The sequence below is a fragment of the Carcharodon carcharias genome, chromosome 34, assembly GCF_017639515.1.
Source record: "Carcharodon carcharias isolate sCarCar2 chromosome 34, sCarCar2.pri, whole genome shotgun sequence".
NCBI classification, from domain to species: Eukaryota; Metazoa; Chordata; class Chondrichthyes; order Lamniformes; family Lamnidae; genus Carcharodon; species Carcharodon carcharias.
The window spans coordinates 15053607-15067172 of NC_054500.1; the positions used below are offsets into that span (position 1 = coordinate 15053607).

Here is a 13566-nt window from a genome sequence, read left to right on the forward strand (position 1 = left end):
TCCTCATACCACCCTCCCCCTCGTACCCCCCAACACCTCCTCCTTCGTACCCTCGAACCCTTGCACCACTGGCCCCTGACCCCTCCCCCTCGTATCTCCAACCCCTCCCCCTCGTAAACCCCGACCCTTCCCCCCCCCACCCGACCCCTCCCCCCTCCCCGACCCCTCAAACCCCTCCCCCACCCTCCCCCTCACCCCCTCCCCTCCCCCCACCCCCACGACCCCTCCCCCTCATTCCCTCACCCCTCCCCTCATTCCCCCCACCCCTCCGCTCCCCCTCATTCCCCCCACACCCTCTCCCACCCCTCCCCCTCATTCCCCCCACCCCTCCGCTCCCCCTCATTCCCACCCCTCCACCTCGTTCCCCCCACCCCTCCCTCCTCATACCACTCCCTCTCCCCCCTCGTACCCTTGGACCACTGGCCCCCGACCCCTCCCCCTCATATTCCTCGACCCCTCCCCCTCATATCCCCAACCCCTCCCCCTTGTAAACCCCGACCCTTCCCCCCCATATCCCCGACCCCTTCCCCCCTCACCGCGCCCTCCCCTGAACCCTCCCCCACCACCCCGAACCCTCACCCACCCTCCCCCCACCCCCAGTCCCCCAATCCTTCACCCCCTCCCCCAAACCCTCACCCTCTCCCCCGACCCCCCCTCCCCACCTCATTTCCCCCGACGCCCCTCCCCACCTCGTTTCCCCCTCCCCCACCCCCTCGTTTCCCCCGACCCCCCCCTCCCCACTTCGTTTCCCCCTCCCCCCCCACCACCCCCTCTCCCCAGCCTCCTCCCCTGACCCCTCCCCCACACCCCCTTCCTCCCCCCCGACCCCACCCCGCTCCTCCCCCCCGACCCCACCCCCTCCTCCCCCCGACCCCTCCCCTCCCCCCCACTCCTCCCCTCTCCCCCAACCCCCCTCCTCCCCCCCGACCCCACCCCATCCTCCCCCCCGACCCCACCCCATCCTCCCCCCCGACCCCTCTCCCCACCCCACTCCTCCCCTCTCCCCCAACCCCTTTCCCCCGACCCCCCTCCTCCCCCCCACCCCGACCCCTCACCCCCACCCCCCGTATCCCCCGACCCCTCACCCCCCGTATCCCCCGACCCCTCACCCCCGTACCCCCCAACTCCTCACCCCCCTCCTTATCCCCTGACCCCTCACCCTCTCGTATCCGACCCCTCCCCCCTCCCTCGTATGCCCCGAACCCCACCCACACACTCGTATCCCCCCCACCCTCGTATTCCTCCCACCCACCCCCCACCCCGTATTCCTCCCACCCACCCACTCCCCTTCCCCCTCCCTCGTATTCCTCCCACTCCCCTTCGTATCCCCCCACCCCCCGTATCCCCCCCACCCACCCAACCAACCACCCCCTCCCTCATATCCCCCCACCACTCGTATCCCCCCCACCCCTTGTAACCCCCCCACCCACCCGTATCCCCTCGTATCCCACCCACCCACCCTCCCCCCACATCCCCCCACATCCCCCCCACCCACCCACCCCCTCGTACTCCCCCACCCACCCCTCGTACTCCCCCCCACCCACCCTCCCCCCATATCCCCCCCACCCACCCTCCCACTCGTATTCCCCCCCACCCACCCACCCCCCCGTATCCCCCCCACCCACCCTCCCCCCCCCGTATCCCCCCCACCCACCCTCCCCCCCCCGTATCCCCCCCACCCACCCTCCCCCCCCGTATCCCCCTCACCCACCCTCCCCCCCCGTATCCCCCTCACCCACCCTCCCCCCCGTATCCCCCTCAACTACCCCCCACCACCCCCCCGTATCCCCCGACCCCTCACCGCCCCCCCCCCCCACCCACCCTCCCCCCCCGTATCCCCCCCACCCACCCTCCCTCCCTCCCCCCCGTATCCCCCTCACCCACCCTCCCCCCCGTATCCCCTCACCCACCCTCCCCCCCGTATCCCCCCCACCCACCCTCCCCCCCGTATCCCCCCCACCCACCCTCCCCCCCCGTATCCCCCCACCCACCCTCCCCCCCCGTATCCCCCCCACCCACCCTCCCCCCCCGTATCCCCCTCACCCACCCTCCCTCCCCCCCGTATCCCCCCCACCCACCCTCCCTCCCCCCCGTATCCCCCTCACCCACCCTCCCTCCCCCCCGTATCCCCCTCACCCACCCTCCCTCCCCCCCGTATCCCCCTCACCCACCCTCCCCCCCGTATCCCCCCACACCCACCCTCCCTCCCCCCCCCCCCACCCACCCTCCCTCCCCCCCGTATCCCCCTCACCCACCCTCCCTCCCCCCCGTATCCCCCTCACCCACCCTCCCCCCCGTATCCCCCCCACCCACCCTCCCTCCCCCCCGTATCCCCCTCAACTACCCCCCACCACCCCCCTCGTATCCCCCGACCCCTCACCGCCCCCCCCCCCCCCCCCCCCCACGTCTTATTTTCCACCCTTAACCCTCCCCCCCCCCCCCATGCTAGATTGGACGATAAGAATTGGGCGTGGCCTCCCCATTATCCAACCAGCGTCGCCGCTCAGGCGGTGCTGGAAGATTCTGGAATCGCGGCGATGCGCGAGAGCTAAACGGCACAAAGATTTAAATCAGCGGCCGGCAGCCTCCCTCCTCCCGCCACCCCCTCCCCGGACTGAGCAACCGCCGTTGCCGGCCATCCGGAGCCGCTTGTTGATCGGAGGCCAGTCGGAGCCGGGCGGGCGGTGTGAGCTGGGCTGGGCCGGGCCTTGTGGCGGAGATGGAGGAGGAGTCGTACAGAGTGATGTCGGCGCCGGCGGTGGAGGTGCGGATCACCAGCTCGTTGACGTCCTTTGTCTCGGAGAAAAGGTTCAACCGCGGCATCACCGTGTCCGAGCTGAAAGTGAGTGAGGGAGCGGCCGGGGGGGGCCGCACGGGCTGCGAAATCAAAACCCTCGGGAGATGGAGCCTCCGAAGGGGGGGCGCGGCGGTGTGGGGGCGGGGCCAATTGGTCGGGGGGGCGGGCCCAATTGGTCTAGGGGTCCGATTGATGGGGGGCGGGGCTTCGGTATCCGATTGCCCCCGCCGCCCCTCTCCCCCCCCGCAGGGAGTTAAGGTTGCGCCTGCGCCCTTTGCAGCAGCTGTCATCGACAGATGTGTCAAAGCCCCTGACCAGCCAGCCAGCCAGTCAGGCGGTGCCTGCTGTTTGCGCTCGCCTTCCCAAGAGCTCCCTGGTCAGACTGGGTTAAAGATCACAGGGCGGCCAGTGGAAACGTTTCAAAGATACCCTGGTTTGAAGAAGATGGGCTTTGACCTCAACAGCTGGGAAGAGAGCGCACTGGACCACCCATGGTGGCCTCCCCTGCTTCACCAAGGGGTAGCTGGTTTCGAAGCAGGGTGGATGACAAAGGACGAAAGACGCGAGAGCAAGAAGAAAGCTCAAGAAGGCATCCCCTCGTGGACCATGGACGGACTGGCTGACTGACTAATGGAGTGCTTCCCAAACACACACACACACCCTGGGGGATGTTTGTATTCTTCCCTGCAGAGCAGTGGAGGCAGGGTCATTGAATATGTTTAAGGCAGAAGGTAGATTCTTGACTAACGAGGGAGCCAGAGGTTATGGGGGGGTGGGGGGTGGGGGTAGACAGGAATGGAGAGTTGAGACCACAATCAGATCAACCATGATCTTATTGAATGGTGGAGCGGGCTCGAGGGGCTGAATGGCCTACTCCTAATTTGTATGCTTGTATTAGAAGGAACCTCACAGATGTCAGAAATCAGTCTGAGCTTGACATCAGCCATTACTGCCATGGAGCTCACAACCCCTGTTGGGGTCATGACCCACAGTTTGGGAAGCCCTGGACTAATGACTGGCTGTTGTTGTGAAATGTGGATTTTTGGATTCGTTTTTTCCATTTTAATGTTCTCTCTCTTAGCCTTCTACTTTCCCCTACACCGACTTTGACCCATCCCTTTGTAGCCTGTCTCTTCCTCCCCACTTTCTTTCTGCCCCTCTCTACTCTGGGACTCTGTGGCAAGCATCCTTCTCTTTTTCGGAGCCCACCATTAGTTAGTCACCTGCAGTAGGCAGCTAGAGGCAGTAAATGCTATATAATCTTTAATAACTACCTATATGCAGCTTTTTGATTTCTGTAATTTGTCTTATGCTTTTCAAAAGCTAACCAGCTGATACTTCACTTAAAAAAGCTTTTTTTTTAATGTGTCAGGATGAGGGATATGCTAAGAGATGGGCCATTTTATCCACTTGAAGTATATGGTGTCAGCATTGGACATGCACAGGGTCATGAGCTCTAAGGCAGTAATGGCTGCTGCAGAGCTCGGATTGATTTCTAACATTTGCGAGGTCCCTCCTAATGTGAATATATAAATTAGGAGTAGGCCATTCAGCCCATCAAGCCTGCTCCACCATTCAGTAAGATCATGGTTGATCTGATTGTGGCCTCACTCCAAATTCCTGCCTATCCCCCATATCCTCTGGCTCCCTTGTTAATCAAGAAAATCACAGACATGCTATTCTAAACGTCTCCCTTAAATCAGTGGAACACCAGTTTATCTGGGGAAAACTAGAGGGATGAAGCACTTGTCTGCACCCACTGTTAAAGCAGTGTGCAGTTCTGTGCTGCAGCACATGGGGACATCCTGGCCTCAGACTAGAATGAAAGTCACGCCAGCTGATTTTTGGGATTGGGCACTTCTGTGAGAAAAGATAATGGGCATCTGGTGGAACATATTAACATTTTAAAATGGATATTTTGAGTAAAGGTGAAGATTGGAATCGAAGGTAGGACATTCAAGCAAGATGGTAAGGCAGAAGCAAGTAACCAATTGATTGCTTCCTACGCTACAACAGTGACTAGACTTCAAAAGTACCTCAATGGATGTAAAGTGCTTTTGAGATGCCTGGCAGTCATGAGAAGCACTATATAAGTGCACGTCTTTCTTTTGCTTCTCCCCCTTAGCTTTAGCGTTACTCAAAGCCAGAATCCTGGTTGATGGAAATGATCTGGTATTATTTGGGAGCTCAAAATACAAGATACAGGATTAATAATGTGCTGCTGGGATTATATTTCCTGTAAACTACGCAGGTGCACAGCCATACAGCAACCCAGAATGTATTGTGCAGTACAACAAACAACCAGCCAAAGTTCCCTTTTAATACATAAATAACTGGGATTTGGGAATAGAACAGAAGGTACTAATGATAGGATGTTATGTCTTTGCACTTTTTGACTATATTTACTCAAAAGATATGGAAACATGTTTATTTTAATCTTGGCCTTTATGCATAGTGTTTTCACAAGTATTTTTTGGCAAAAAAAGGCTTTGACTAGTTAGGATTAAGGTGCTAATTTGATAGCTCTGTTGTCTCAGGGTCTGTACATTTTGCTGGCCTGCCTTTAGAAATTGCACAATATCTCATGTTGTTTTGGAAAGTTGTTGATCACTTTTCCTAGCTGCGGAATCAACAACAACTTTTATTTCTGTAGCATCTTTAATGTAATAAAACATCCCAAGGCACTTCACTGGCGCGTTATAAAACAAAATTTGACACTGAGCCATGTAGGGAAACATTTTAGGTCAGATAACCAAAAGCTTGGTCAAAGAGATAAGATTGGGTGGGTGTTGGACTGGGGCAGTCATGTTTTAAAGCAGAAGGCTGCTGAAAGCATAATTTACATCTATGGAGTTAGGTCACAGATCAGCCATGATCTCATTGAGTAACAACAGGCTGGAGGTGCTAGATGGGCTATTCCTGTTCCTAAGTGCCCTCTAAGGTGTATGAATGTGCAGCAGCCCAGAAAATACCCCGCTAGCAGTTCCGTTCAAGATGACATGGACGTGTGTGTTTTTAAAAATTTAAAAGGTACCGTGCATTGAAATGAACAGGTTGCACACCAGAAAAAAAAGGAAAATTGGCTAGAAGGATACATTGAAGAGAGTAGTTGATAATTAATTTAAGGCAGGTGGCCCCACTGTTATGGGGAAGAACAGCATTTTTTTTATTTCTATACTACTCTGCAAAATATAATGGTACTGATTTTAAAATAAGACTAAGCTGTGCAGACCCAGTATCCATTTTCTGTTGAAGTCCTAGATATGTTGTGACAAACCTGTTTTTAAAACCTTGCTATTCACCTTTTATGATAGTGCAAACTGGAACTAATTGTGGGCTCTCCAGCCTCCTGCATGGAGCTGCAGCTGTTCAGTCCAGATGACAAATTCATCGGCTTGCTGAACCAAGATGATGCACTGCTTGGTTCCTATCCCATTGACGACCGCTGCCGGATACATGTGAGTATAGCACAGTCACACAAATACTTTCAGTGAAGCTCATCGAAGGTGAACCTCCCAGCTGTTCAGGTTACAACAGGTTGAGATCAATATTGTAAATTTCAAAAGTCCTTTTTTTAAAATCTTCCACTTTTTAAATATTCCTTTCTTTTTAGTTGCCCTTGATACCTTCAAGTGCTTTTTCAGTCTTCCTTGTTGCACATATTATCATTTTGGTGGTGTTGCTTTTTCTAATTCCAGCAGTTAGGCTAGCAATTGAAAGCAGAATTAAGCCAATGCTCCAGAATTGTGCCTGCTGTCCATTTTGGATGTGCTGTTAGATCAATAACAAATGTCTGGCTGTTCATAACCCTGGCTCCATTTGAAGCTGGTCAGGAAACTGTAATGTTATGATTATTGTTGTTATGCTACCAAAAGCAACTAAACTGTTTGTCTTGGTCATTGCTCTTTGTGGGAGCTTGCTGAAAACACAATTACTACTGCCTGTGTAACGTTTGCAGCTTTTCAGAAACAGTTGATGCTCTGTGGGGCTTTGTGGAATGTCCTCTCAATCTAGGAAGGCATTTGAAATTTTGTGGAAAACTTGTAAGCCATTCTAAGTGAATTTAGTAAATCTGTCCTTTCCTATAACTTCTGCGTTCCTCTTTCAATCTATATCCAAGTTAAAATCTCTCTCTCTATTGCCCCTAACTGACTGGGCCTAGTTTGAAATGAAATTAACTGCCCCTCCATTTAAGGCCCACTCTTGCCCTCATGCTCTTCAATCTTTAATTATCCCAGCTAATAGTGTATAAAATTTGATTCTTTTCACCGGACTTTTAATTAAAAAGCTGGAAATACAAAATAAAGTTGAAGAATGGGTTAATGCCTTGTGTACACAATCAACTTAGAGGGCCAAAATTACTTTTAATGGAGATCTGTAGAATATTTTTCTCTGGAATATCACCAAAATAGGATGAATGTGCTCTGAAACTTCTGATCACGATGGATTGGAAAAAAAAATAGATTGCTTGTGATGAAAGCTTAAAAAAGCAATTTCACTTCCTGGAAACTGAAAGAATGAATTAAATGTACCTTTTTTAAAGATTACTAAAGCCTTAGTGGTGGCATGAAATCAGCACAATGGAGTGAATTCATTTTGTCTCATCATTGCTCTTGAGCAGACAGACAGGAATTTATATAATAATGGTACTAAATCGTTAAACTTTTATTAATCCTGCATTTGATAAATCAAATAGATTCACTGAATTATCAAAATACCACACGGTTGTAGGTGAAGTTCTACTAAGTACAGATAGATATACAATTAGCTGTGATAATTAAAGATTGGGGAGTGTGAAAGTGGCCGAAAGAGAGAACTTGATCTAAAGTGACATTTAGATGGAGGGGCAGTTGATTAAATTTCAGAGTAGACCTGGGCCACTTAGGGGCAACAATGGGAGATTTTAACCTGTTAGGTATGTTTTGGCACAGTACAGAAGAAGTGTACTTGATGGAAATTGGTTAGAGTTCCTGGGGCAAACAATCAGCGCAGTTATTATCATTTCCCTTTTAAAGTTAACTGGGATGATTTCATATGTTTGTTTTGTAGGTAATTGATCAAAGTGGAGTGAAGATTGGAGAGTTTGAGGATGTGTCTAAAGTTATAAAGTACGAAATGTCCAATGAAGCATATGATAAGAGAACAGGTAAGATGACTTCGCGCAATATCACGTACTGTTTTATTTATTTCTTTTATACTTGTACTCCAACCATGGAATGTTGAGTCTGCATTCTATAATGTGTAGAATTGTTTTCGTAAAATTAAGAGTATTTGGCTCAATTTTCTGATTTAACTATGTTAGTTCAGATGGCTAGGCTCTGGCTGCCAGATTGCTCTTAAACCAGGTACTGAGAAGTGTACAGGTGTCACCCGAGGTGATGAACTTGAGAATTGCAGGGTTGAAATGCATTTGAAACACTAAATCTGGTTTTTAGTTAAATCTTTTTATTGTGTTCGACTATGTGACGCATGAAATGTCTCTTAAGTAGCAGATATCCATAATAAACTATATTCCCCTTTTGGGGATCCTTTCGATGCTGACTTTTGCTAAATTGTGAAGGAGAGCCCAAGAGCTTCATAGACCTAGATGATTCATTATATCCTGATAGCTATTGTGAATTAAACTCCCAGATATGAAGTAACTCCTACAAAACACCAGATGCCAACCACTCCACCTGACTTGTTGTCTCACTCCCTTTTGCTGTCTCAAGGCTCATCTCATTTCACAGTGTAATGACGAGATTTTGTCAAACAGACATGGACCACACAAACTGCATTTTCAGCCAATGTGAAACAGCATAGTCAGCTAAAGTGTGTACCCTGCCATGCTTTAAACTCTAAAGCTGACCCTGCGTACAGGAATCTTTTAACCACTTTGTTATTTCTAGCTACAACACGCACTCAGCAGCCATTAATAGGTAAAAAAGAAAGCAAAATAACCTTGATTGTCTAAGATACTCTAATCCTACGTGTATATCTATACATGACTAAGGTATCTTACAGAAACTTGCCGCAATTCAGGCTTCTTCCCAATACTTTCCCTGATCTTGCTGCAAGAGGCAGATTCCTTGGGCAAATCCACATTTCCTATAATATGAAACTAATTTTAAGTAACAGCTTGGATAGTGTGGAGCAGTGAATCCTTGTACCATTCGGGTTATGCACCAGAAATATGATCTGTAAGCCGTATCCTCCAGATCTGAGTTAGTGAAAGCACTCTTCTGATGGATCACATTTTGGCTCAAGCTAAAAACTACTTCTGAAGTTTAGCTTTTATTTTAAATTTATAATTTATTTTTAACAGCATACTTCATTTAACTCCCCCCCCCCCCCCCCCCCCCCCCCCCGGCCATCCAAAGTTCCTGTACAAAAATTCTGACATTTACATTTCTGTTAGTAACCTTTTGAATCTTGTGATGAGAAATTTTGTTAGAACTGATTCTCGTGGAGGCTCTATTAATCTCCCAACTTGGACAGCAGCAAAGCAAAACTAGGAATTTAGAGAATGGGCACCAGCCTGGCTAAATTACTATGCCCAGGCTGGCACAGTGGTGCGATAGCATTCCATCTTGATAAGGCAGCGTTGCCTGGTATCTGCTCAGTAAATAGGAATGTGAACAAAATGCATCCTCATCAGACTGTTCCCCTAGCTGATTAACTATTATGTCAAACAGTCTTGCTTGCTTTCCCCATAGTTATTTTATCCAGCTTCTAAATTCCATTTTTGATGGTAGACCACTCAAGAATTACTCAATTCATTTACCCTTTATAAAGGAAAAAGTACAAAATCTTGTAGTTTGAAATAGGATTGACTTTGACTCATTAGCCTTTTTCTTCTCTGGGAGGAGGGAGTTAGGGAGTGCACTTTGAAAGTACTGAGCTGGCTTTGCTGAGCTGGTGAGTGAAGCTTACTGTGTGACATTGGTCAGGGAAATTTCATTTCCCTCCCCGCATCAATTTGTTCAGTTAACTTTTGTAATAAGTTGTTGAACTGTGCTCCCAACAAATGTGTGAGACGATGTTAGCTAAGAGTGCTTCAGGCAGTTTGTAACTGAACAATTAACTGGTTTTGATTTTAGATTCAATGCGTTTGTTCATGAAACGCAGTAAACTAGGCTTGTATAATGAGGAACAAAAAGCAAAGGATAAGATCGATCTCGAGCGGAGGATACAAGAAGAAAAGGCTTTGGCTGACGCCATTCTAGTTGGTGCAAGATGTGAGGTTCTAATCCCTGGGCAGCCATCCAAGCGGGGTACAGTAATGTATGTGGGTAAGTTGGTTGTGACTTGTAGGGTCCACAATTTAAAGTATCTTCCCATCCTCTCAGTGATGTATTTTATTGTGTTCTCTTTTGCAGGCATCAGATGCTTCCCTTCCCTTCCTTTTTGTCCCACTGACCCTATTTTTTCCCTGCCACTCACCCACCCCTACAGTGTTTCCTTTTGTGTTGTATCTTATTGTTGAATAAAATGAAATTTAGAATGTTAAAGTAGCTCCATCAGAGCCCACTAAATGTATTTGTGGCCCATCTAATCTGGGAAGGCCATGGTTGGTTGGGCTGCCAGCAATAAAGGAATCGCTTTAGTGTAGCTTTGGTTCCTGTTACATCCCATACTCTTGATTTCAGCTAACCATTTGTAGCAACATGTCCTACCACATAATGAGGCAGCATCTAATTGGGAAGAGGACTTTTGTCCACTGTGATATTTTTAAATCTACACTGGCCTGTGTGTTCTACCCTAGGGAAGTTCACTGCTTTCCTCAAGGCAATCCCAGTGTACTTTTCGTTTACATATTGCATGCTACGCAGAGGTATCCTGAAAAATTTTCCTCAAAAAAAATTTTGTTCAGCTTGTTTGTTCTAGTGGAGCAGTTGTCAACATGAAACAGGATCTACAGAACTCTTTGGGCCAGGCATTTTTAACCATCATGTGCCTAGTCATAGATTTCAGTTGCACATTCACTGCCACTTAGTGTGTATTCATGGTAAACATTCACAAGTTCAGTCTGGGTTTGCACATTGTCTCAAATATCAACAGTGAGTGTGTATCACCTGTAGTTTTTCTATTTCAGGTCAAACAGAATTTAAACCCGGATACTGGATTGGACTAAAATATGATGAACCTTTAGGAAAACATGATGGCAGGTAAAGCCTGTGCTGTGAAATTCAATTGTTAGCAGTAATTGGTTATTGTCTTGTACTGAAATAGCATTTTGAATGTAAAATTGCCACAGTCAAACTGGTCTGAGTTCTTTGCTCTACAGGTAATTAATTGCTTTTTGTGTTTTCTGCAGTGTGAACGGAAAGAGGTATTTTCAATGTCAGCCCAAGTACGGTGCGTTTGTGAAGCCACAGTCTGTAACAGTGGGAGACTATCCGGAGGAGGACTACGGTCTAAATGACGAAATGTGAATGCTAATTACCTACATCTTAGAAGCATTGACACACTGTCTGTGGACTTGTCCCGATAATCCTGAATACAAGTGATTCCTCCTTACAGCTACATTCAGGTGCTTGGAGTTTCTGAATACACTGGGACTTTGTTATTTGTTTTAGATGCTCTGCAGAGAGAGTTTTGCTCGAGATGTCCATTACTTTTATATTTGCAAGATTAATATTCCCAATTTACTAGCTGACACTGGTTACATGTAAATCTGTACAGAATTTGCAAAGTACAGTGGTTTGACACACCTGGCCATTTCCTGAGTCACTCTTGGGATCTCTATGTAAACACTTGTGAAAAGTTGCTACTCCTAATGTAAGCCATGGAAATTAATGTTGCATTGCATCAGACCACAACCATGGCTCAACAATGCCCAGCACTAGTCATTTAGGTACATTTGTGAAAGAGTAGTGTTTGTTCCTTCTGAACATTGTCTCTTTTATACTTAAATGTATTTTGCTCACTAGGGCAGAGGTCTGAGCTTTCAGCTGAAATAATTGATCTGCTGCTGATTGCCACAACAGTAACTTTAGATTATATATCCAGCTACCTTGGTGATTACTCTTTTAAAGTTAGCAGATTGTATGTCACTTGTTTCCTGGGGTAGGTCACAATGATGCTTGTTGTCAAATCTTTTTAACTTATTCTGAGACACCTCTGGGTGCAACTTCTGTAAACAAAAGGCTTTAAATCTGACATCAAAACTGTCTTGATTCTGTACTGAGTTATTTATGCAGAGGACAATATCCCATCAGCTGTGTAAAAGATTGGATGGTAAATATGTCTTAATTTTACTATTGTTTATTTTTATCCTTTCCCAGTGAGTTTGTAACACTTAATTGAGATTTAAAGTTTGCATTATCTTGCCAAACACCCACTTTCTTCTATTTAAAAAGAGGGAGGGCAGTGATTTACTCCCATGTCAATGAAATGTTGCTTTATAACTAGGGTGTGCACATAACATTTTTGTGTTGAATGAAAAGGATATTTTTGTTTTGCCTTAACTTCTGATTTTTGCTGATGATTACTTAATGCAGTGAGAGATTTAACATTTTAAGTACTGTGCCATTCACTTACCTCTCTCCACATTTTTATCACCAAGATGTGTTTGACAATTGCTGCACTATTAAGATTGCCCCTGCGGCAAGGTTTTGGCACATGTACACCAATGTAAAAGATAGTGAAGAAATAAAGCATCCTTACCTCATAGAAGCTTTACATTGCATTCTGGTATACCATCTGTTGTGCAAACTGTATTTTATAAGTTTATAGTTTATTTTTGTCAACAGCAGTGCACTCATCAGAACTTTAATTAGTTTTTGACATGGGAGGGTGGCTGGGGATGGTGGGGGGAAAAGGTGGTACACCTACATAAGAGATGAATACGCGGAAAATCATGCACTAGAGTAGTACATGGGCAAAATATAGGTTTCCATCTAATAGAGGGTGGTGGCTTAAGAGGAGAGAGAGAGAATAATAAAATAATAAAATATTGATAAAAACAAAAAAACTGCGGATGCTGGAAATCCAAAACAAAAACAAAAACAGAATTACCTGGAAAAACTCAGCAGGTCTGGCAGCATCGGCGGAGAAGAAAAGAGTTGACGTTTCGAGTCCTCATGACCCTTCGACAGAACTTGAGTTCGAGTCCAAGAAAGAGTTGAAATATAAGCTGGTTTAAGGTGTGTGTGTGTGGGGGGAGCGGAGAGAGAGAGAGGTGGAGTGGGGGTGTGGTTGTAGGGACAAACAAGCAGTGATAGAAGCGGATCATCAAAAGATGTCAACAACAATAGTACAAAAGAACACATTGATGTTAAAGTTGGTGATATTATCTAAACGAATGTGCTAATTAAGAATGGATGGTAGGGCACTCAAGGTATAGCTCTAGTCGGGGTGGGGAGAGCATAAAAGATTTTTAAAAAATTTTTTTTTTAATTTTTTAAAAAATAATGGAAATAGGTGGGAAAAGGAAAATCTTTATAATTTATTGGAAAAAAAAAGGAAGGGGGAGACAGAAAGGGGGTGGGGATGGGGGAGGGAGCTCACGACCTAAAGTTGTTGAATTCAATATTCAGTCCGGAAGGCTGTAAAGTGCCTAGTCGGAAGATGAGGTGTTGTTCCTCCAGTTTGCGTTAGGCTTCACTGGAACAATGCAGCAAGCCAAGGACAGACGTGGGCAAGAGAGCAGGGTGGAGTGTTAAAATGGCAAGTGACAGGGAGGTTTGGGTCATTCTTGCGGACAGACCACAGGTGTTCTTGAGCCTTTTAAAGGTAGTACTTACTTGGAGGGGCAGAATACCTCAATTGATGTGCATAGAACAAGA

At 47.4% G+C, this 13566-nt stretch overlaps 1 protein-coding gene across 2 annotated transcripts; it reads left to right on the forward strand.

The window, feature by feature from the left end:
• The first annotated feature begins 2492 nt into the window (after positions 1–2492).
• Positions 2493–12449, forward strand: tbcb (tubulin folding cofactor B). 2 transcript variants are annotated; one of them, XM_041179411.1, is made up of 6 exons: positions 2493–2842; positions 6112–6255; positions 7847–7943; positions 9877–10068; positions 10872–10944; positions 11094–12449. In XM_041179411.1, the coding sequence occupies exons 1-6, from the start codon at positions 2720–2722 to the stop codon at positions 11209–11211; spliced, it is 747 nt and encodes a 248-aa protein (XP_041035345.1). In that variant the 5' UTR covers positions 2493–2719; the 3' UTR covers positions 11212–12449. The 2 variants fall into 2 exon arrangements, with proteins under 2 accessions (XP_041035345.1, XP_041035346.1); XM_041179412.1 differs by lacking the exon at positions 2493–2842 and adding an exon at positions 5623–5827.
• Positions 12450–13566: the final 1117 nt, after the last annotated feature.

Excerpts from the sequence above, each read along its gene's own strand:
- tbcb (XM_041179411.1), top strand. The coding sequence starts at position 2,720 with ATGGAGGAGGAGTCGTACAGAGTGATGTCGGCGCCGGCGGTGGAGGTG. Across the intron at positions 2,843-6,111 it reads TCACCGTGTCCGAGCTGAAA|TGCAAACTGGAACTAATTGT; the intron begins GTGAGTGAGGGA and ends CTTTTATGATAG. Across the intron at positions 10,069-10,871 it reads GGGTACAGTAATGTATGTGG|GTCAAACAGAATTTAAACCC; the intron begins GTAAGTTGGTTG and ends TTTCTATTTCAG.